Source organism: Cornus florida, unplaced genomic scaffold (assembly GCF_030987335.1).
Source record: "Cornus florida cultivar Cherokee Brave unplaced genomic scaffold, ASM3098733v1 CherokeeBrave_3.0.0_Hap2_Chr09, whole genome shotgun sequence".
Classification (NCBI taxonomy): domain Eukaryota; kingdom Viridiplantae; phylum Streptophyta; class Magnoliopsida; order Cornales; family Cornaceae; genus Cornus; species Cornus florida.
Genome location: NW_026775579.1, coordinates 83914720 through 83938268, shown reverse-complemented (window position 1 = coordinate 83938268; position 23549 = coordinate 83914720). Strand labels below are relative to the sequence as shown.

Genomic DNA, 23549 nt, shown 5'->3' with positions numbered 1-23549 from the left:
TAATATTATATACAGACTATACAGAATATGCACACACATACATACATACATACACATATTTTCAAAATCAGTGGATGTGTGGAAACTTCAATTAACTCTAAATTTGTGGAAATAGTTTTGAATTGTTTCATACATGTTTGATTAATAGTTTTATGCTCTAAAAATATAAAAAATTAAAAATCGAATATCTCTTTCTTCATATTATCTTTTGGGAGGCTATTATATTCTCTAATTAACTCTATAGTTGAAAAATGCACATTTTTCCATCCTGCTGCTTGAATTCTTATTTTGTTGGGCCTACCAGAGGCCCATAACGGTGCTTTGGTGGTGGACTGGTAAACCAAGTGTTTAAAAGAGGTTGGGCTGACCCAGTCCAATATTTTAGAGTCCAATGATGGGCTCTCCAGTCCATTGATCCTATGATGGACCCAACTAGTCGGGCCTAAAACAAAATTGAAAACCAACTCAATCCACGGGCCTAAAACAGTTTGCATAACTCAAGCTTAATTCAAAGGGCCCTACCCACCGTCCGAAAAGGTCTGGACGGGTTGACTGAGACAGAAAAAACGGTGAAGGGCCAAGGCCTCTCTCTCTTCTCTCTCTCTCTCTCACTCTCACTCTCATATGGTTTGGCGCTCCGTAGACACAGAAGCAAGCAACGATGGCTCCCATAGTTCTCATGGTGAGAATTCCTCCAACTTCCCTAGTTGTTCTTGGTTTTAACACTGTCATCTTCCTCTGTTTTTACTCTCTAAAACTATCCCATATTTCATATATATATATATGTATGTATGTATGTATACATATATTTCAGGTAGCAGAGAAGCCCAGTATTGCTCTCTCTATTGCCTCTGTTCTTTCCAGTAATCAGGTATTCTCTCATTTCTTTTCTTTTTTTGATTTTTTTTTTTTCCTTTCCGTTTTGAGACCCTACTCAGTGTTATTTTGGTGCGGCCATTTTAGGGTTTTAATTGTCTAGTGAATTTAAATGGAATTTAAGTCTCTGCTAACTTTGAACATTGTATTTGATTTTCACTTCTGGTATTCTAATTGTGAATCAACAGTTTGGATCCTGTTATCATTAGTGTTAGAATTATTGCATGCATTTGATTTCAGTTATGGTATTCTATTTGAGAATGTGCATCAAAGTGGGCACTTCCAAATTTGTTCAATTACCAGTCAGAGCTTTAATGTCGGATGCTGATAGTTCACTGGTTTTAGTGCTAGTATTTGTTGTACGTTATTTAATTTACTGGGATGGATGGAGACTGGAGTTATGTCGGGAAAACATTGGAAGTTCCCATTTATTTTAAAAAAACAAAAGGGCATGTTTGAAGATGTTCAATTTCATTTTTGGTGGAAATTTTGAACAGTGGGGTTCATCATAGTGGTTTCGGTTGATTTTGACTTTTATGTTGAACTTTTTTAAGAACCATCATTTGTCACTGTGATGAGCTCTCTTTGTATGTGTGTGTGTGAGTTTTTTTTTTGGGGGGTGGGGGTATTGAGTACTTTCGACGTAGGAGGTGTCCTATATATCTGATGCTTTGTGAGTTTCTGGACTTGGACCACAGTGGCCCTTCATTTTGTAAGCAGTGACATTGTTTAACTTTTATTCATCTCTAAGTCATTTAATCCGTACTTGCGTCATTTGAAAATTTTGAAATTTTTGGTGCATACTCATGCCTTATGTTTGCCCATCCTCTATTATATTTTTTGACGGAATTTTCTTTTCAGTAATTTCCCCTAGAAAAATTTCGAGCTCTATTTTCTATTTGTTAAAATGCTGTATTTTACTGATGAATTTTAAGGTAAGTGTGACTTAAAGGCACATTTTGCTGCAGATGTCAACACGGAGGGCTAGTACTGAAGTCCATGAATTTGACGGAATATTTTTGGGATTACGGGTGCATTATAAAGTGACATCGGTCATTGGACATGTTTTCAGGTTTCTTTCTCAACTTTATCAAAGACCATGATTAAATGCCTTTCCAGCTAATTTATAATGCCTCAATTTCTTGTGACCAACCGGCGAGTGGCTTAGTGGTATCAGCCTCTTACCTCTCAAAGGGAGGTCAGGGTTCAAGTCTCAGAAGAGACAAGTATGTGTGAGTACCAACTAAGGAGAAAAAAAAAAAAAATAAATAAATAAATTTAAAAAAAGAATACTTATCAAAAAAAAAAAAATTTGTCTGTTTCTTGTAATGTGTTTGTGTCATAAATAATTTAGTCCTAGATTAGCTACTTCATTGTTCTTGTTCTTTTAGGCGCATATCCATCCATGTGTTCTCTGTTTTCTGCTCATTTTCCTTTTCACCGGGCAATAGGGCATATTAATCAGACAGATTATACTGTGATGTGTATCTGAAGTCAGTTCTATACAAAACCAGACGTGCAATTTGTTCACTCCATTAGATGATGGTTGTTGGACTTTTTACTTAGGTGAGTTGTGAACAACGAGCTACTCTAAATTGGATTTGTGGTGTGTTGTAATGTGTGATGTGATATTGATTACATAATTATCACAGAATGCTTAATTGTGAATGCAAAACTACTCCAAATTGATCACAGAATGCATTTTGGGTTCATAAATCACAGAATGCTTCCTACATTTTGGTTCATAATTGATCAAGGGAGATTGTCTATGTTAACATTTCCTGACTTGTAATTGTGCTCCTTATATCTTTTTGTTTGAGGTTTGTATTGCATATATCTTTTCGTTTCCTTGAAATTAGATTTAGCCATTTTAGTCTTAATGCAAGACAACAATGCCTTTCATCTATTGATGCAAAATTAGTGGGCTATCATTGATGAAAAGTAAGTCAGGCGGCATCAAACTTTTAATTACCTTAATACTGAAGTGCTTTGGGTAGGGTTCTGTTGAAATGCAGAGCTTAACTGGTATAGTAGTTGTTACATTGCATGCTTAATGCCAATAATTGAATGGGTTGGAATTCTGAATATGGAAATTTTCTCTTCTTGCAAGTCTAGTGTAGATTTTCCGTCAGCTTATCAAGATTGGGTGGCGACAGATCCTCTCGATCTTTTCCAAGCTCCGACTCTTAAGGCGGAATCAAATCCAAAGGTGCAACTTTGTTTCTACCTTCCATCTTTTCTATGTTCTTAAATCCGGCCTTGTTTTTAGTTTTCTTTTAGGTATCATTCAAGTTGAATACACAATGATGAGAAAATATTTGTGTGATGAGGTGGCTGAAATTTTTTAATTGTTGAACATACTTGTGTGACAATTGAAACCCATGTAGATTGAAAAGGAAATGTTGTGCACATGTCATGTAGTACCATATCAATTTTCTTACTGCTGTATTGTGTTGTATTTCAATGAAAAACAATATATTTTTTTTAATAATCAATATCCACATGTGCATATGGGTGTTTGGGCATATGTAAATAATTACTTGGGCTGCTGGGTAGTTGGTTGAATTAGTTCCTATTTTATGCTCTGTTCGGTAGGGGGGATGCAGAAATGGATGGAAGTGAGGAGAGCGGGGATGGAAAAGGCATCCGGAGGGTGTGCATCCTTCCTTTTTTTTAGGTTGAAACTTGAAAGGAAGGGAAGCAAAGGAATGGTCTATTATTTTACTCATATGCCTTTAAAACTAAATATATATAAATTACTATACTTAAAAACGAGGGTACTAGCATCTTTTCAATATGCTAATAGGTTGCAATAACTTTGAAAAAGCAAGGGAATCTAGTATGGCTTGTTAAAGGAACAACCAAACTAGTCTGATGTGAGCTTAATACGGTAATTAAGTCAAATTTATTCTATCTGCCTTTCAAGCATATTCTGGTCTTCCAGGAAATCTTTCCTTCATATGGAATTAGGCATAACATTATTGTATTTGTTGGATTATTTTTGATTTCTTGAATAGCATGTACATGATCTCTAAAGTGTTTTTTTTCCCTTATAATTTTTAATTCGATATTTACTGACTGTATCTTTGGTAATAAGGCTCATATCTGTAGGCATTTAAGCCAAGAAGCTCGTGGTTGTGATCATCTGGTATTATGGTTAGATTGTGACCGTGAAGGAGAAAATATATGCTTTGAAGGTACTTTCTTTTTTTCTCTCTTCTGTAATTATCTTAATATATCTTATGCCCAGCTAAAATTTAATTTGTTCGATAATTAAATCCATAAGAAGGTAGGATATGTCCTCCAGGCACCTTGTGCATGAACCTACAAAGGCACTAAATGACCCCTGGACTTCATCAGGATGCCACGTTGATTCCTAGGGGCCCATGTGAATCTACAAGCATGCATATCACCTGGATCCTGAGCTGCTGATATTAATACAAGGGGTAGGTAGGTTAATGGTTTGAGGCTATGAAGTCCACAAAGATGGTGGATATTGAGACTGGGGGCCAAATACACCTCTTAAAGGGATTTTTAGATCCTTGATAACTACCTAGGCAGGAGTAGGTTGAGGTAGCTGTTAGACCTTGGTACTTGTTGGCAGTGTGTTCGTATGTCACACCATGAATCCCAGAGATTGATACTGCATTGGCTAGAGTTGGGGGCTAATCAAACTGGTGGTGCTTGCCATTGGTCTGCTTGAGATTTGTAGCACACATCTTAGCAATAGGGGAGTGAGAGCTTGTGTTATCTTCTGCATCTGTATTACACAGTGAGAGCCTGATTATTGATTGATTATGGTTGACAAATTGGAATTTGTTAAGAACAAAGTTATTAGGACTGGGATTCTACAATCGATAGGTGGTGCATAGTATCAGATTATATGAACAGAAGATTCTACAAAATGAGAGGAGAAATACTAAAACAATATTTAAAATAAAGAATTCGTAAAATCCACAGGACAAGACTAAAATAAATTAAATATTACAAACATATGGAACATTTATATATGCACAAGTTTACCAAGCAATTGGGGAATGTAGTTTGAAAGGTAGAGCCCTTACACCAAACATTGAAGTATTTGGAACTGTAACGTTGTCCGTGGGAAACAGAAGAAAGGAAGGGGAGGAGGAGGAAAAGGAAAGGGAAGATGAAGAAGACACTGTTTTTGAAGAAAAAAAAGAAACTGAACACTCTTCGTAAGAAGGGAGGAAGAGAAATTGTTCATGGAGGGAGAGAACTTAATGAAAGAAGAGATAAAGAAGAAGACATTGCTCATGAGGAGGGAAATCAGAACAACCCTCTTCATGAAGAAGAGAGAAATATGAGGAACAGAGCACTGTTGATAAAGAGAGAAAACTAGAAAGGGGAAGAAAGAAGACCGATGGAAAAACAGAGAAATAGGACACTGTTCATTAAGAAGACACTGTTGATGAAGAAACAAAGAAGAAAGGAAGCACAAAGGAAAAATAAAGAAGGAATAAGGTTATTAGCAATATTCATACACCAACAGGGAAAAAAAAGCCACAAACTGAGCATAGAAAATTATTTGAAGCTACACCTCATAATACTAACCTGTTGGAGAGAGAGAGATATCAAACAGCCGCTCTACTGTCTCATTCCTGGTTCACTGCTTGATTGATGACGATGGATGGATCCTGAGGTCCGCAAATGATCAAGTTGATTCTTTGGCTAAGTTGGGAGCTTCAACAATGGAGTCAGTTAGGGCCATTTCATCCTCCTTGAATAGAGTTTTTGAGAATGGAATAAATGGGTGGACTCCATTCCTGTAGGTTGTTGGTATATGTTTGTTTTTCTTTCTCCTTTTGTTTTAGTGCTCACTTAGTCGCCCTTCTCCTTTATAGTTCATTTTCTATCCTCCAAAATCTATTTATTATCTACAAAAAAGAGATTGAAAGGTGTGAGATCAGACCCAAGGCCTTGATGTGTCAAGATACATAAGGTTTGGTTTGACCTAGAGGGGGTAAATAGGTCTTATGGATATTAATTTGTGAATAACTAACATTTTAAATTTCCATTAATGCTTTAATCAATTTTCTGTTTGATTAGTTATTGACTTGTGTCAAGTTGTCAACATCAATCACAAATGCATAAAGCATTAAATAAAATGAAACAGATACACAAGCTTTTTATGTTGAAACCTTAGAGAGGGGAAAACCATGGAGCCTAGTCTAGCCATGAACAATCTACTGTTACATACTAGGTTGAATCGACTTTACGTAAGAATTCTCAAGTTACCTTTGACCTAGAGTCACACCAAAATATGTTTTTACGATTTCTGCTGCTGCCAGTTAACAAACTTGATCTCCCACAAGCTTTCTCTCCATGGTTGTTCAATCCTTGATCTTCAAATTTGCGTGGTTGATGCTTTGTTTGATTGTCTTTGATATGCTCCTTGTGTAAAATCTCTAACAATCACATATATGGAGTGGTCTATGGTAATACTTATCAAAAAAAAAAAAAAGGAGTGGTCTATGGTAAACATTAGATTGAATCTCAAGGCTTCCTCTCTCTAAAAGATTTAAATTCTGTCACTAGATTGTAACTGCATATTCATAGTCAATATAAGAGTCCTATGTAAATAAAGGAAGAGTAATCCTTTGTAAATTTCTGTTTTAATAGAGTTTCCAAAAATATATATCGTCGATTGATCAATCAAGATCCACTGGCATTGTTTCGATTGAAGGGCACTATGATTGATAATACTTCGACCGATGACACTTCGATTGAGCACCAGTGTCCAAGTTTCCACGACTGAGAATTCGAATGAAGCTTGCTGGATTTCAGTAAATTTTTGTTAGATCAAGACTTTTTCTGTTTTGCGGAAATTATTTGGTTGAAAATTTAATTTATCTCTTTAAAAATTATGTGATCATGACCCTAATTTTGGAAAATGTGCTTACAACAAAATTTTGAGCCCCTTTTTAAAGATTATGCCTAGGTCATAAATGGTCTAAACATACCTTAACCTATGTATGTGGTTGAGCTTGAGAAATTTTCAGCGTATTTTCCTCTATTCTTGATCTCCATCATCTTCTTTCGGTTGCAGACAAACGACTCAAGACATTCAACACAATTCACAATCCAAGTTTCGACTCAATATCTTTACAGAGATTTAAATATTTGACCAGTTCATCTTTATCTATGGATATAATTTCTGCAGTTTTTTGTGAAAAAAGTTATTAAATATTCATTGTTTGAACTGCTTTTTATTATGTTTCCTGCAAAGAGCAGATTTCGAGCAAATTAATTATTGTGGTGGTGTTCTTTTACTTGAACTAAGGATCTTAAACGACAAACTAATGTTTCATTTTTTTTATTTCATAGCAATTATTGATTGCAGATAAAAAAAAAAAATGAGCATTGTTCTTAATATTTCTGTTTCTTGGGAAAGTGTAATTAATTATTAATGGCTATATGCATGATACATGCGCGAAAGAGCATGCGAGCGCATATACTTTAATATGGTGAGTTAATCTATAGGCATTCTATTGTCGAGTTCATGTGTAATATGAGTAACGTTTTCTAGATGTTGTACTCTGTTAAATTGTATCTATTATTTATTATTCATTGCAGTTATTGATTGCACTGGATTTAATCATGTGAACAAGGGCAGAAGAGTTCATCGTGCACGGTTTTCTTCTGTCACTGAGAAGGATCTTTTAAAGGCGATCAATAACCTTGTTGAACCCAATAGAGATGAGGCATTGGCTGTAGATGTTCGCCAAGAGATTGATTTGAAAGTTGGAGTTGCATTCACACGATTCCAGACTAGTTTTTTCCAAGGAAAATACGGGAATCTTGATTCCAGAGTTATCTCGTTGGTTCTCTCTTGTGGCTATGCTTTGTTTATAGTATCTTGTTGCCATTTACTTTGATGAGAACTTATGTTGTTTTTCTCTTTTGATCTAATATGAGCTATTATTTTATTATTTCATGCAAATTCCAAGTGTAGTGAAATATTTTAACTGGAACTTGGAATAGATGAAAGGTCGATAAAATTGCAAAGATGCACATTGTGTTTTTGAATTTTTTTTTGTTTATATGCCAAGAGTATCAGTGGAAAAATGATTTAATAATCAATGCAACACTTTGATCACAATAGTGCTAGTAGCCGACTTGAAGGCCAGTCACGGGTCATGGCTGTTACTCACCTTGGTTTAACTCTCCATCTGGGCTTAAAGGCATCCTATTGCCAGAAAAAAAGAAGAAACATTATGATGATCATCCATCAAAATATCTCTAGATGTTTCCTCCCTATTAGTTGTTACATTATTATATTTTGGGCCAATTTTTTTTGGCATGAAGAACATCTGGAGAAAGAAACCCTATAGGGGTGGCAGCCCCTGTTTGTTAATTGATTTTTTTTACTCCAAACATCATATTTTGCAAATGCTCTATCGTTTTGGAAACAATTATAAAATAACATCCCTTCTAATGTTATATTATTTCGTTTCAACCACGCCATTTCATAAATTTCAGTAGTAACCAAGCATTTTGGCATCTCTCTCTCTCTCATCCGTCTGTCTTGTTGGATGGAATCAATAAATTCTTCTTTGTTGCTTGTTTTCAGCTATGGGCCATGTCAAACTCCTACCCTTGGATTTTGTGTACAACGCTACCTGCAGATTACTACTTTTAAGCCAGAAAAGTTTTGGACTTTGCATCCTTACATATTTCAACATGGCTACGAACTTAAATTAGAATGGGAACGTAATAAGCTGTTTGACATAGATGTGAGGCCTTCTGAGCTTTAAATTTTTTGAAATTGTTCTTAGTTACGCCTTTGTTTGCACGCATATGTTGCTTAGACTTTTACTATTTCCAGGTTGCTAGGATGTTCCAAAATTTGATAATGGATGATGGAATTGTGGAAGTAACAGGCACATCAGAGAAACAGGATTCCAAAGCTCGACCTTCTGGTCTTAATACGGTGAACCTTCTGAAGGTCAGAACAATACTATTGCAATCTATAATAATCTAGCTAGCAATTTTCATCTTGTATTTTGGTTTGCTATTTCTCCTTTTCTTTTATTTGCATGTTTTCTTCTGTCAAGTGCAGTTATATGTTGGTCTTTGAAAGACTAGACAGTTATATTTCCAACTGATGTAGTTACAAGAAATGCTGTAGCTATACCCATGATTACCAAGATTGGAGTGCTAAGAACATGCTGTTTGTTTCTGTCAGCCATTAAATTAATTTTTGGTTTTTAATGACTATGCATTTATAGAAATAAATTCATACTATTGGAAAGATCACGATGTCTTGCCAAGAAGGGAATGTCAGAACTTGGGATAAAATGTTTTTGTCTCAGTGAAAAATTTTCAAACTCCTGCAAAAGCTTGTTTTTTCTAGCATGAAAGCTGTAAAAATTTGTGACTTCGAGTTTTACTGGTGAAAGTTGATTTTGGAAGTTGTATTTGAAAAACCATATACAGGCATAGTGGAGTTGTTGATATCAATTTTCTATGTATTGGTCATTTTTAAGCTTTTGACATGACATGGAATTCAGAGGGAAATCCTAGTTAAGGTGGTTATTATTTCTTAGGCATGTAAGAACTGTTTTTAGAGATGTGAGAGCTCAAAATATTAAAAAAATCGGCCGTCCCCATGGCAAAATTTTAAGTAATATGTTTATTTATTACAGTATTTGTTTAGCAACATACCATAGTTTAGCAAAATAAAAGTGTTCAGAGCTACCAACGGGCCAGTGGCCTAACGGTATCAGGCCCTTACCCTCTTGGATGGATGCAGTCTCTCTAGGATTTTCTGTTGCATACTGAATATGGAGTGTGGTAGCCTAAAAGAGGACTAGAGTCACCAACCTGGACACTTATATTATTTGGCTTAGGTGTAAGGTTCTAATCAAAGATTTTTCTTAACTAATTCAGGTTGCTTCCAGTGCATTGGGGTTTGGACCTCAAATGGCTATGCAACTGGCTGAACGCTTGTATACTCAAGGTTTCATCAGGTTTTCCTTGCTATATCTCCTGTTATCTAATCTTATGATGTTATACTTGCTACTTCTTTTCTCAATCTTCCAGATTGTAGTGGTGTATGAATTGCTACTTCAGTGTCTAGTAAATATTGTTTGTCTGCTGGTGAAGATTTCGATATGTTTCTTTTTGTGTACTACCCGTGCTTCTTCCGTTCTGACTGCTCTCCATTGAAGTTTCCAATTTGATTTAATGCATACAAGAGAATGCACTTTTAGTATTTTAGCCCAGATTCAAACCGGCATTCTCACGCTTGACTAGCTGAGCTTTACCACATCAGTTTGCAGTGGTCCCTCCTACCAGCACCCTTGATTGAATAGGTACTAAGACTGGCTGATGGGATTTTAATACTCCCTCCGTCCCAAAATTCATGTCCATCTTTCTATTTTGGGATGTCCCAAAATACATGTCCCATTCCAAAAATAGATATGACAGGGAAATGCATAGCCATGACATGCCACCAATCAAATGAGGCAAACAAATGAAGTAATAATTATAAAATTCCTATAAAAAAAGTACAATTGATATATATTTTTTCAGTTTTATGATTAATGTCTCAAACATAAAAAAAAATATTACAAATTTCTCTCTTTCCAAAATGTCCAAGTACCCCTGTCCAATATTTGGACACTTTTAATCCGAGTCCACGTATCCTGAAAATTGATAGATTGATGAATCCAACTCCTAAACACACACCCGTGTCCAACACCCGTACCCCGAGTCCGTGTTATGGGATATGTGTCGGACACTTATGGTTGGACAAATAATTTAATTTTATTATTTTATTGCTTCAAAATGAGTGAAATACTTGTATTAGACCCTATGTTATATAAAGCCATTATTTTACTCTAGGAAACAAAATGAAAATATTAAATAATATGAATATTTAACAGTGTCCATATGTCCTTCTATTTGAGGATTTCACACATTTGACGCGTGGATGCACACATGTACCTGACACTTGCACCCGAGTCCAGGTGACATAGTCTATTGTAGAGTGATGCCATTTATATTATTTATATATCTCAGTAAATATTTTACCTGTAGAAGAGAGAGGGATGTAGGAATTTTGTTTTGAAGCTCATGTACATAATCACTCAATGAATTTCAAATTTCAAATAAGATTTATTATTCTTTTTGGGTGTTGAACTTGGTGCAATGGTAAAAACTTGGGCTGACAAGAATGTGAACAAGAATTCGAGCTTGAGAGAGTAACTGATGTTAGGGCTGTCTTCCAGCATAGGTGGGATCAACATTTGGTAATGGCCTTCTGCTGTGCCAGATTCAGATTGGCTGAATCCCATTGTTGTTGTGTCGTAGTATTTTAAGTGATCCTATTTAGCTCAATTTGTAACTTGGATAGGGAACCTGTGAAATGAAATGTCTTCATGTTCATATGATGTTGTAGAATCAATATTACATGGATTCAGATACGTCTGCCTGGTTCTGGAATGTGTGTCTGCTGACTCAGCTTTGGATTTGGCAAATTTCCAACCTGAGGACACAAGGACATGGCTAAATATTCTTCTATTCTTTAATATTCTTCTTCTTCATTTTTTACCCTTACAGTAAGATGAGATTTTTATTTGATACGGTGTTCAAAATAAACACTTCCATCACTTTAAAATAATAATTTAACGAAGGAAACATTATAAGAGAGTTTAATGCACAATACATTATAAATTTATAAATGGTGAATATGCTTGTTAGGTGCCATATCTAACCAGATATGTCAGGCACATATTTAATGCTTATGTCAAACATATATGGTTAACTAATATTAAACATGGTTTTGTTAGTAAATGGATAATTCGTGCACTTTAAGCGTGTATTTAATCTGTCTTATCATGTTTTATTATATGAAGAAGAATTCTATTGAAGCTATATAAACCTTAACCCCATCTTATAACATCATATACCCAATGATCCACCTTCCGAGTAACATCATCTCGCCATGCAATATGCTTCATCCATCTGAATGAATTTTGTGTTCTTCAGAAAAAGATAATGAATTTACTCGTATATAGGTATCACAAATAATGTAATAATTTTGATTATATTTTTTGATCTCCAGAGCAAAAAAAAAAAAAAAAAAGTCCCTTTTAATTTTGATATTGGTTTTTGAGGATGTCTGATGTATCGAAACAAGAGTATAATTATTTTTTATGTTCATTTTTCTACGTAAGCAGGTAAACTATTATTGGAATTGTTGGCAAACTGGCATCGATGCTATCTTTTCCATTTAATCGCATATTATATTGATTTTGATCAGGAATTTAACAATATTATAAATTGTGGTAGGTGCAATTGAGATCGTATGTTATTTTGATTCTGCACCAAATATTGATTAGTAAAGTAAATTTTGTGGTTTCTAGAAAGAAATTCTTCCTTTTTATTTCAAGCCCAGCTTTGTGACAAGATGTGCAGCACAGCAGTGAATATATATATATATATATATATATTTAACAATGAGGAACCATTCCAACAAGTTGCCCTTTTGACACATGGTTATAACATAAATTCCAGATATCTGCAATCACCCGCATACCACTGATATTGCTTTATCTAGGACTTGAACTTGAGACCTTCAGGTAGTAACCCTGAGATCTTGCCATCCGAGTTACCTTGACAGATTGGAAAGATGTGTATTTTAGCATTTTTGGATCCTTTTGCACTGACAAAGCCTTGCCTTGAGTAGTATGCCCTCCACCTCCCTAAAGGGGAGGTTGAGTTCAAGCCCCAGCAGGGGCATGTGTGTGAGAGTGTGACTAAGCTTACCCATTCTCAACCAAAAAATATATTTTTATATAGAAAAAAAATGATTCCTTTCTCTTGTTTCTTTTTGGTCTTGTGAAATCTACTAATTGAATTTCTTTTTCTTCTTCTTATATGTTTTCCCTCGTGGTTTTCTTTTAGCTATCCACGTACAGAGAGCACGGCATACCCTTCTTCGTTTGACTTCAGAGGCACACTTGAAGCCTTAGTAAATAATCCAGCATGGGGTAGTTACGTACAGACACTGCTAGCTGATGGTTATCTAAAGCCACGGTCAGGAACAGATGCAGGTGATCACCCTCCCATAACTCCAATGCGTTCAGCTACTGAGGATATGCTAGGTAGTGATGCTTGGAGACTCTATCAGTATGTTGGTCAACATTTTCTAGGGACTGTGTCTCCTGACTGCAAATATGTAAGGTAAAACCTCTATTATTTCTCCTTATGTCTAAGATTTCCTCTTAGTTCATTTGAACGGTATATTTCTTGAAAAAATAGCCGCGTCTGAGCCTTATTGAAATGCTAAACATGTACACTAAACATATAAATATATATATGTGTGTGTTTGTAGTTTGACTGATGTTGCAGTTGTGAATTAAGGCGGCAGTAGCCTTCCCCCAACTCATAACCCCCCTTCCAGACGGGGGTGAAAGTAGAATCAATCCCACTTTTCTGGTAGGACTCTCTAAGATGTTACTAGTTAGGCTTGCTGACACCTTTATTTCCTAGATGACATGTGATTGCATTAGTTTATTATTATTATTATTATTTATTTTGGAAACTCGGTATTTTTTTTTGGGTCAAACACGGTACCCTGTTTGTCAAACTGATGTGAAGCAGTTGGGGTTGAATCTGGTTGTGTTCAGGTCTATGAAGAGGGTGGGGGATGCTGGTTTAGTTTAGGTGAGGTGAGATGCCAAGGATCTCTGGTTTGAATGGAGAATGGGAATAAGTCTGCAACTGGTCATGGTTTGGGACGGTATGGTGGGAAGGTTTCCCTGTGAGGGCAGGTAGGGTTGAGGGTAACCCATACTTAGTTTCATGGTGTGTTGGTGTCCTTTTCTGTATTAGATTCTTTAGTCTTTTAGAGCCGACTAGCAAGAATTTGTTGGGAGCGAGGTTAGAGTTATCTTATGGAGCGCTTGGAATTGGAGTTATTCTCAGTACCCTAAAACTTCAAAATCTCTAAGATAATGGAGCTGTACTAGGAAAATCTTCACAATATGCGGAAATTTTCCTCCATGTTGACAGTTTTTACAAATATGGATAGGAAGAGGTATCTATTTCTCTCCTGAAAGAATAGAAAATTAAAGGACTGAAACCAAAAACAGTACAGATATACCTGATTTTTTCTGAGACATAGCAGATGCAAAAGAACTAGAAGAACAGGAGGTCGGAAAAGCTTATCGTGACATAGAGTTGAGTTAAATTGTTAATTTAGTTGTAGCTAGTGTTAAAATGTCTACTAGCTGATTTTTTTATAGTTGATGGCCACAATGTCATGAGGCTTTCACCATTGCGGAGCCTGGGGAGGATCAGATGTACACAACCTTACCTCAGCATGGGAGGCTATTTCCTGTTTCGTACTCTTGACCTCTAGGTCACAATGGATCAACCTTACCGTTATGACAAGGCCTGTACCCTATAATGTTATACTTGATAATAATAATAATTCAATATTTACATGAGAAAATTAGTTTTAGATTCTTTTGTACGTTCTTTTTCTAATAAATAATTGCTTGACATTATCGGATGACTTACTCAAATTTCCCTATACTCCTGCATTCCATCATGTGTCTTGTATGGATAAATGTGTGGGCCTGAACTTACATAATTTGTCAAAGATTTAATTTATATTCACTGGTAGTTTAAACCTTCTGTTTCCAAGCTTTTCCATGAATTCCACAAATTTGTTGTATTCAGTAAGTTGCCTAAATGTTTCCTTTTCTAACTGACTGAAATGGTGAAACTAATTTGATTCTTACATTCATTTTGTTTAGGCTCTTTAGTGTGAGAATCTCTGTTGTATTCTATGCTTGGTTGTTGGGTTCTTTCTGACAAACAGAACAATGTATCTGTTCAATTTATGAAAAAGAGACAGCCTACGTACCAAGTGGAAGGAAATTTATTATAATACCAACCATGAGTGTATCATTAAATGCTGAGCATATATGAAGACATGGTCTCCCTGGATCCCATTGAACTGTCTGAAAGAGTGAGAGGAGTGACAAATAAAACCGTGTATAATTTGGACTACAAATTCTAGGTTTGATTGAACAAAGAATTCTTCCCTTGAGTAGCCATAGCAAAAGGAATATGGGATTTTAGTAATAATGCCTGTATTAGCTGTGTCCTGCGACCAATTGATTTTATTTTATGTTTGTTGCCGTTCAATGCACAAGCATGATTTTATTACAACTCATTCAATTTTTTTTTTATAGCTGCCACGATTTCAATTTGATCAAAGCACTGACATTATTTGTTGCGTAGATCACTCATTGTATTAGGGAATTCTAGTACCTGATTCAGTTTGATAAGTATTGTTAACGATTCCTACCTACTATGGTTAAGATAAAAAGAACATTTTTGAATTACTCTTTATTAAGTTCCATAAAATTAATTCATGACTGACATGTACTATTTGATGCCAACTCCAGGACGAAGGTTGAATTTTCAGTTGGTGGAGAAATTTTCCATTGTGTGGGGCAGCATGTTACAGTAAAGGGATATACATCAATCATGCCATGGTTGGCAGTAAATGAGAAAATGCTTCCTCAGTTCACAAAAGGGGAGAAAATAGAAACTTCAAAAGTTGAGCTTTATGAGGTATTGTATCAAACCCATGAATTTTATTTTTGGCTTTTCTGCAACTTCTGTTATAATGGTTTCTAGAATTTTATTTGAGGAATTTCAAGGTTTCATAATTTTCATTGTTTTTAGATTTTAGTGATTCATGTTTCATTTGGTCATTAAAAAAGGAAAAAGCGACATAGACAATGGCGTGTCATGTCACGAGACAATTTCATGAATAAGAACTATCCTTTATTAGCATCTCCTACTTGATAGGCCTGTGGTGCGGTACTGTGAGTTAATTAGATGGCATACCCTTAACATCCCCATAGTATATAAGAATTGAATAGCCTGAAAGCTGGATTGAGAGAGACGAGTATAAAATAGAAATCGCCATTCTTGGTTTCAGTAGAAAAAGTTCTTTGGGGAGAGATTATTCCATTCCAACAAGATTTTATTTATTTATTTTACCCTATTTTTATAGACACTCTTCATATATATATGTGTGTGTGTGTTATATGATAATTCACATACTATATATTTATACTGTATTATGTTATATAATATTTCCTGAACTGTGTTATTATTTTATTTTGACGTATTTCTGTGATGTTTTTATTGTAAATATATATTAAATAGAAATTTCATGTGGACATCATTGGATACGGATGATGATGATGATTATTTTTACTTATCTTTTTTGTGGCTAATTCCTGTGGAAATGTAATGGCCTTTCCTCCAAGTGAGCAAAGGACTTGACTAATCTCACATTTGAGGGAATAGCAGTTCTTGCCATTTGCTTAAACCAAACAATTAAATGGAATGGAGTCAGGAATGGCCAGCCAATCACATTGCATTGTTATGCAGCCATGGGGATGGCTACTGCTACCACTTTGGTGTTCAAAAAGGGGAAAAAAAAAAAAGGGGGTTGTGCTGTATAAATGTTTAGTGGATATCTTTGCAAGTAGATAACTTAGTTCTTGAAATGTTCAGGGAAACACCATGCCCCCAGATTATCTCAGTGAAAGTGAGCTGATTTCTCTAATGGAGAAGAATGGAATAGGCACAGATGCATCAATTTCTGTACATATAAACAACATATGTGAGCGCAACTATGTGCAGGTTTGTGATAATCTAATTTCTTTTTGTGGCATTTTGTCCACTTATTACACGTTGTTTGATTTTACAATTCAGTACTTAAATCTATTAAATGTGATTAATGAAAACAATATGAATACTATTTGAAAGTATAAGTTTCTCTTCAAATAGAGTAAAATTTCATGTGAGTGAGACTTTAACACTTACAATTCAAAATTTTATCAAAAGAAATTCTCAATGTATGATTAACACTAAAAATTTTAGTTTTTAACTTTCAAGTCTTAGAATTTTCAGTTTTAATCGTAGCACCTTTTAGTGTTCTGCAGAATCTCTATAAGAGTGCTGTTCATTATACGGGTTTTGACCATGCCTTTAAACTGCAGGTACAGGCTGGAAGAAGGTTGGTTCCAACTGCTTTAGGCATTAGCCTTATAAGAGGTTATCAATGTATTGATCCAGATCTTTGTTTGCCTGATATTCGGAGTTTCATTGAGCAACAGATCACTCTTGTTGCCAAGGGGCAAGCAGATCATTCTTATGTTTTACAACATGTACTAGATCAATTCAAGCGGAAGTTCATTTACTTTGTTAAGCAGGTGATAATACCTGATCACTTTTCGTATATTAACTTGTTCCTTAAGCTTGCTTTTATTTTAATTTTTTGGGAAAAAGTAGGACTTGAAACTTTTATCTTATTTGCACATTAGGTAATTAGGTGTTAGTTCTCTTGGTCAATCGTTAAGATTAGAACTCAGTGTTGCCAAATTTTGTGACAAAAGTTGGAATCTTTATCTTCTTTTTTTTTTTTTTATTAATTTTCAAAATTCAGCTTCATTGAGTTAGTGGTGGTTCAAGGACAGCAGAATCAGAGAATTTGAAGGCACATCAAAAGGCAAAAAAGTGAAATCACCTCTTGAATAACAATTTCACCAATTCAGTTCCTAATCATGTGGTCTTATCATGATTCATTTTAGGGCACAATACTTACATGTTTTGATTGATGAAATGATGTCATGAATGCATGAACTTGTTTTAGAATAAATATATTTTTAACAGAATTTTTTTACAATAATAGAATGGCTCAATTGATGTGCCGATTGATTGACAATCTCCATAAAAGGTTTATCACAGTCCAGAATGCTTCCATTGAAGCCTTAATTGGTCTAATAAGCAGTGCCAGTAGATACCGATTGATGGCTCGATCAATATACTTGTGCATGAACAGATTTGGATACTACTTTGAATCAAAATTTTAAGAAGGTTTAGGACACTTTTTTATTTTATTTTTTAGGGTAAAGTGCATTAAACTCCCGTGAACTATTGGTCATTTGCAAGAAACCCCCCTGAACTACAAAAAACCCCCCTGAACTATGATTTTGTTGCAATTTACCCCCTTGAACTATTGGTCATTTGCAAGAAACCTCCCTGAACTACAAAAAACCCCCCTGAACTATGATTTTGTTGCAATTTACCCCCTGAACTATGATTTTGTTGCAATTTACCCCCATGACATCAGTTTCCGGTACCGAAAATTTTGAAAGACCAGTTTACCCTTATAACACGTACACTGCGTCGTTTTAACTTATACACTTCTTACTTTTTTTTCTGCCAAAAGATGCCTTTCACCCAACACAACCCAAAACTGAGAGCTACAGAGAGAGAGAAGAGACCAAAGAAATCCGAGGTCGGCGGGATGGCTCGGTCTCGGATGATGGCGGCTTGTGCGCGGAGGACTCGGCTGTGATGAGAGCTCGGTTGACTCGACCGTGAACTGTGGAGGCGGCGGCGGCGAGCTCAAGGGGGATCGGTGGTGAATTGTGGACAGCTGTGTGCTCAAAACACGGACGGCGATGTGCTCGGCTATGGAGATGGTGGAATGGGCCGGCGAGATTGGAATGGACGGTGGAATGGACCGGTGAGCAAGGTGAGCTGAACGGCGAGCAAGGCGGTGACGGCGATGGGCTGACGCAATGGTGCAGAGAAGTGCGATATATTTGGCCGACGGATCTGGCGAGTGGTGCAGCGGCTATGATGGAGCTATGACAGGAGACCCACCGATCCTAGCAACAAATTCTTCGGCTTCATCGTCCCTTTCAGTTAATCAATTCGCGTGGATGGGGTAAATTGCAAAAAAATATATAGTTCATGGGGGTTTTTTGCAACTTTTATAGTTCAGGGGGGTTTCTTGCACATACCCCAATAGTTCAGGGGTTTTTTTTGCAATTTTTATAGTTCAGGGGGGTTTCTTGCACATACCCCAATAGTTCAGGGGGGTTTAATGCACTTTACCCTATTTTTTATTTTAACTAAGAAGCCCTAATTTCTTTGTACTTAGAAGCACTATATAAGCACCACTTATAGGCTCTCATAATACACATACATATCTACAAAGATCTCTACACACATTATTGAGAGCATATAGAGAGATAATATAGTTTTTTTTTTTTATTTTTAGTTAGAGCATATTTTTTCTTTTTATCATTGAGTTATTATTCAACGCGTAATTAGCTTGTGGGACTTAAATTGTCATCAACACCAAATCACACAAACAAAAGACAACCCGACGTCATTGGAGATCAAAAGTTCATGAAGAAGCAAATTGCACGAGGAACTAATTTGTGTATTGATCACCAGTTGGAGGATCTGGGTTGATGTGCAAGGCTGGTCAGGAAGGACTAAGGGATTCTTGGGTTAGAGTCTAGTAACTTAGTGTGTAACCTCTTTCTCAGATAGTGAATTTTGATCCGCCTGAACTAGGTCCCATTGTTTTTTCTGTTGGGGGTTTTCACATTAAAATCGTGTATTCTTGCGTGATTGCTTGCTTACCTATTACTGCTCTCTATATTTTAACTAATTCATTCTAAATAGAATGTGGTGGAAGGATGAAACTATTCTTTCATCATTTCTCTCTTTTCCCCATCTCTCTCTTTTTCTCTTCTGCTCTACCTTCTCTTCTTCATTTTCTTCTACTTTACTCTTGTTTTGATTATATCTTAAAGTCAACAATTGTTAGAAATTGAAAATTAGTTATTGTTAATTAAAATTTGAAAAGATATATTCCCCTCCCTCTAGATCTATTTAGGGCCTTGCACATATATTTGATGAATCTATGTGTTCTAAATCTGAATTGTCACTCACCCTGTTGGATCTGACAGTAGTTCTGTTAGTTCAAAATCTAAAAACTTGTGACATATTAATACTAATTGTGACAATGCTACTGTGACACTGATTCAGAACTTGATGAGTTGAGATTAAAAAAATTAGTGATTTTCTTAAAGAGAAAAAGAAAGAAAGAAAGTAAAGAGCAAAATTGAAAATAATAGAAAAGGTTAAAGATCAAGATAGATTAGAGGTTGAAAAGCTTACAAGCATAGAGCAGGGTTGTGATGTCTTCAAGTTAGACACAGAAAAACTTAAATGAAATTGTTTCATACTTAAATTAGAAAATGCTCAAACTTGGCTTTGTTTTCTTATTTCATATATAGTCATGATAGCTTTAATTCATGTGTGTCCACCCTGTCATTGCAGCTGTCATCATACTGTAAGTATGAGGGCATGTCATTTGAAGGACTTGTGAAATGGAAAGGCAAGAGTTTTTGTTTATTGTTTGTAAGATCATTTGGTTGCAGGTGACAATTGGTTCAATCCTGCCGGCTCATGGATTTGCAGTCTTTTGGGGGTTCACAAATAATAAAAATAATAATAAATAAAATGGAAAAGTGTGTAATTTCTTGCACTGCACTATATTCCTTCCACGTATGCTCCAGACTAAATTGATATTGTTATTTGTGTTTATCATCACATCTAGACTAAGATATGCACAAAATGAAGCTTTCTTTCACTTATCGATCTGCTTTCTTCGGTGCAGATTGATAACATGGATGCATTGTTTGAGGCACAATTTTCTCCACTTTCAGATTCTGGACGTTTGCTTAGTAAATGCGGCAAATGCCTGCGGTACATGAAATACATCTCTATGCAGCCCTCACGGTTGTATTGTGGTACATGTGAGGAAGTTTATTACGTTCCTCAGAAGGGCACAATCAAGGTAATGTAAACCAACAATGCATGTCAGCTTTTATTCTTTTACAAGATTATATTGGTATCTTGCTTATAATATCATGGCATGAATTGGTACCGAAGTCAAAATGTACATCATGCACTTTGAATGTGCATTGCAGCATAATCTTCAGCATGCTTATACTGTCTTATCCTGTTTATTGTGACGAATATCTAGAATTTAAAGCATGTTTAATTGTTATGCCATAGTTTTTGCTTGTACTGATGTTTTAGTCAAACCTAGTAGTTGAATAAAATGCAGTGGTGTGAGATTTCTCTTCTGCATCGCATCATTCTTGTGCTCTCATCTCTTGCTTGTATCCCTATAACCTTGACCCTAGACATATCTTGATGAGAACAACTGCAAGAGCATATTGATTTTGATTTTGATTTATTAGGATCTTTTCTTTAAGCTGAAGCTAACCATTCTCTCTCTGGTGACATGAGCCATTGAAAGAAGGTTCAATGCAATTTTGATCTATTTTCTCTTCAAGACAAAGAAACTTGTATTGGCTGTTCGGTTGAATCTTGGAAGTTACAGATGTTTTTACTTCATTACTCTCATCCCTCCCTCCCCCATACCTGGCACTCTTTGTCCCTGTGGGGTTTGCATTTTCTATTTCAGACCCAAATGGTGCTCTCTACCAAAATACCATGAGTCTCCTCATGCAACAATACATCTGGACCTATTTCAGTAATTTTTCTTACTCTTTCTGTGACTTTATTCCCAAAAGATTATGAAGTCTGTATACTTGTAAACTGAGCTTTTATATTGTTATATAAGTTTTTTCATTCTTAGAGTGTTTATATTGTTTGGTAAGTTAGACATAGATTCTTTTAATAGGTCTTTATTATATGTAGTCAGATATGGGGGATGCTGTAGCTTTGAGATGTCATTTTAATCGAGATAGCCTTCTTTTTTCTGACACATATTAGTGCCTATTGTACTGGACTTAGTTGTTAGTTATGTTTGGTTGCCCTGTATTTTAGTTATGGTGTGTGTGCTTATATCATACAAATGATTGTGTTGGAAATTTTTAAGTGAAAAGTCTACCCCAAATAGCTGGGATAAGGGTTTTGTTTTTTTAAACTTGAGTAATAAATTTTAAGTAAAACAATCAGCTGGACTTTAATGATTTTTTCTAGAATATTTTTCTTCCTCTGTTTTCCAATGCAAACGAAGTCAAGGTTTTTTTGCACAAAAATGCTGATGCAACCGTATCAATTAAAATTTTGCTCTTATTCAGTCTTAAAGAGATGCTAAGATATAATATGATACAAGATCCAAGTAATTCTTGGGTAAACGTACATGTTCAGCAATCTGGTTTGCATGTGTTGAAAATCTATTGTCACGAACAAACACATGGAATCTATGCACTAACTAATCTAGTATAAGGGTAGCCTGTATCTACTATCATTTCAAGTTATGCCTGAAATTTATGGGGTTTTCTTGGTCTTCACAGGGTTTAAGGTTTGAAAAGTTGTTGCCATGAACCAAATTTAGTAGTATGAATGTTAAACTGAGCAAAAAAGAAAAAGAAAAGGGATTGTTAGATTTTGCTATTCTTCTCATTGAGTGATATTTAATTTTTATGGTGAATAAATGTTACTTTTGTTACCTGAAAAGAGAGTTAGTTTGAAGTTATTTGTACAAAGTGCATCAGTCTTCACTACTTGCATAGCGATGTGCTCTCATTTTCCCATTTAAGAAGTTGTTTGGCTTTGGTGCCAAATAACCCATGACTGTTGCTCTTGTTTTTAAGAATGATAACCGAGTTTATCCTCTTGCAGCTGTACAAGGAACTGACTTGCCCCTTGGACAACTTTGAGCTGTTGATCTTCTCCTTGGCTGGCCCAGAAGGCAAGTCGTTTCCTCTCTGCCCTTACTGCTATAATAGTCCTCCATTTGAAGGTATAGACACACTCTTCGGTGCTAACAAGACCACCAGTTCTGGCAAGTTGGGAAAGGGAGCTGGCATGCCATGCTTCCTCTGTCCACACCCCACATGCCGGCATTCTCTGATAGCCCAAGGAGTTTGCGCCTGCCCAGAATGCAACGGGACACTTGTCCTTGACCCTGTCAGTGCTCCCAAATGGAGGCTTTATTGCAACATGTGCAACTGCCTTGTTTTCCTTCCTCAAGGTGCTCACAAGATTTCGACAACTAAAGAACGGTGTCCAGAATGTGATTCTACCATAATAGAAGTGGACTTCAACAAGAAAACTACTCCTTTGAAGGATGGAGCTACGTTGCATGTTGGATGCGTTCTTTGCGATGATCTGCTACATTCACTTGTAGAGATGAAGCATGGAAAATCGTTTTTCAAACGCATGGGAGGCAGAGGGAGGGGAAGGGGAAGAGGAAGGGGACGAGGTGGCAGGAAATTGGAAGACCCGAAAATGAGTTTCCGAGATTTTTGAAATGTAAAATTTTTACTCCTATACATTTGGCTTTTCAAGATGTGGAACTTGCCATTCTGCCTACTTTGAATGACTTTATTTGCCATTTTTTTGGAACTGGGTGGGTGAGCTCTTGTTAATCAATTTTAACAAAAGATATGTGAATTTTCAAAGGGAAAATTATCAATTAGTCATACTTTTTACAATCCGAAGACGAAGAAAATTATCAATTAGTCATAATCGATTAGTGCCTAGAAGATTGATTTGAGTTCGACCACGCACTATTACATTGTAATCTCACGTGGATTTTCCAAATTAAAATTTCACTTCTTTGTGTTTACCCTTACTTTTATATTTGTTATTATAACAGTGTGTCATGACCTGGCAAACCACTTTTTATGGTACCATCTCGGACCGCCTTTCCTGAACCATAACCGGGGGAGGGTGATCGGAAAAGGGGATCCAAATGTCCCATCAATAAAGTGAGGGACTCCCTATCAGATGAAAACCTCGAAAGTTGTTTTGCACCACAT

General features: G+C 35.9%; 1 protein-coding gene across 2 annotated transcripts; it reads left to right on the top strand.

Annotated features, from left to right (window-relative positions):
• The first annotated feature begins 547 nt into the window (after positions 1-547).
• LOC132274755 (DNA topoisomerase 3-beta) lies at positions 548-23222 on the top strand. 2 transcript variants are annotated; one of them, XM_059776088.1, is made up of 15 exons: positions 548-682; positions 815-871; positions 1845-1948; positions 2992-3085; positions 3974-4073; positions 7474-7717; positions 8471-8633; positions 8726-8845; positions 9790-9869; positions 12811-13089; positions 15327-15495; positions 16453-16581; positions 16941-17153; positions 20426-20605; positions 22408-23222. In XM_059776088.1, exons 1-15 carry the CDS (start codon positions 662-664, stop codon positions 23035-23037), a joined length of 2583 nt encoding a protein of 860 aa, XP_059632071.1. In that variant the 5' UTR covers positions 548-661; the 3' UTR covers positions 23038-23222. The 2 variants fall into 2 exon arrangements, with proteins under 2 accessions (XP_059632071.1, XP_059632072.1); XM_059776089.1 differs by lacking the exons at positions 548-682; positions 815-871 and having other exon boundaries at positions 2997-3085.
• The last annotated feature ends 327 nt before the right edge of the window (positions 23223-23549 follow it).

Coding starts and splice junctions, on each gene's coding strand:
- LOC132274755 (XM_059776088.1), top strand. CDS start 662: ATGGCTCCCATAGTTCTCATG. Junction 683..814: donor TGGCTCCCATAGTTCTCATG/GTGAGAATTCCT, acceptor CATATATTTCAG/GTAGCAGAGAAGCCCAGTAT. Junction 17,154..20,425: donor TCATTTACTTTGTTAAGCAG/GTGATAATACCT, acceptor TCTTCGGTGCAG/ATTGATAACATGGATGCATT.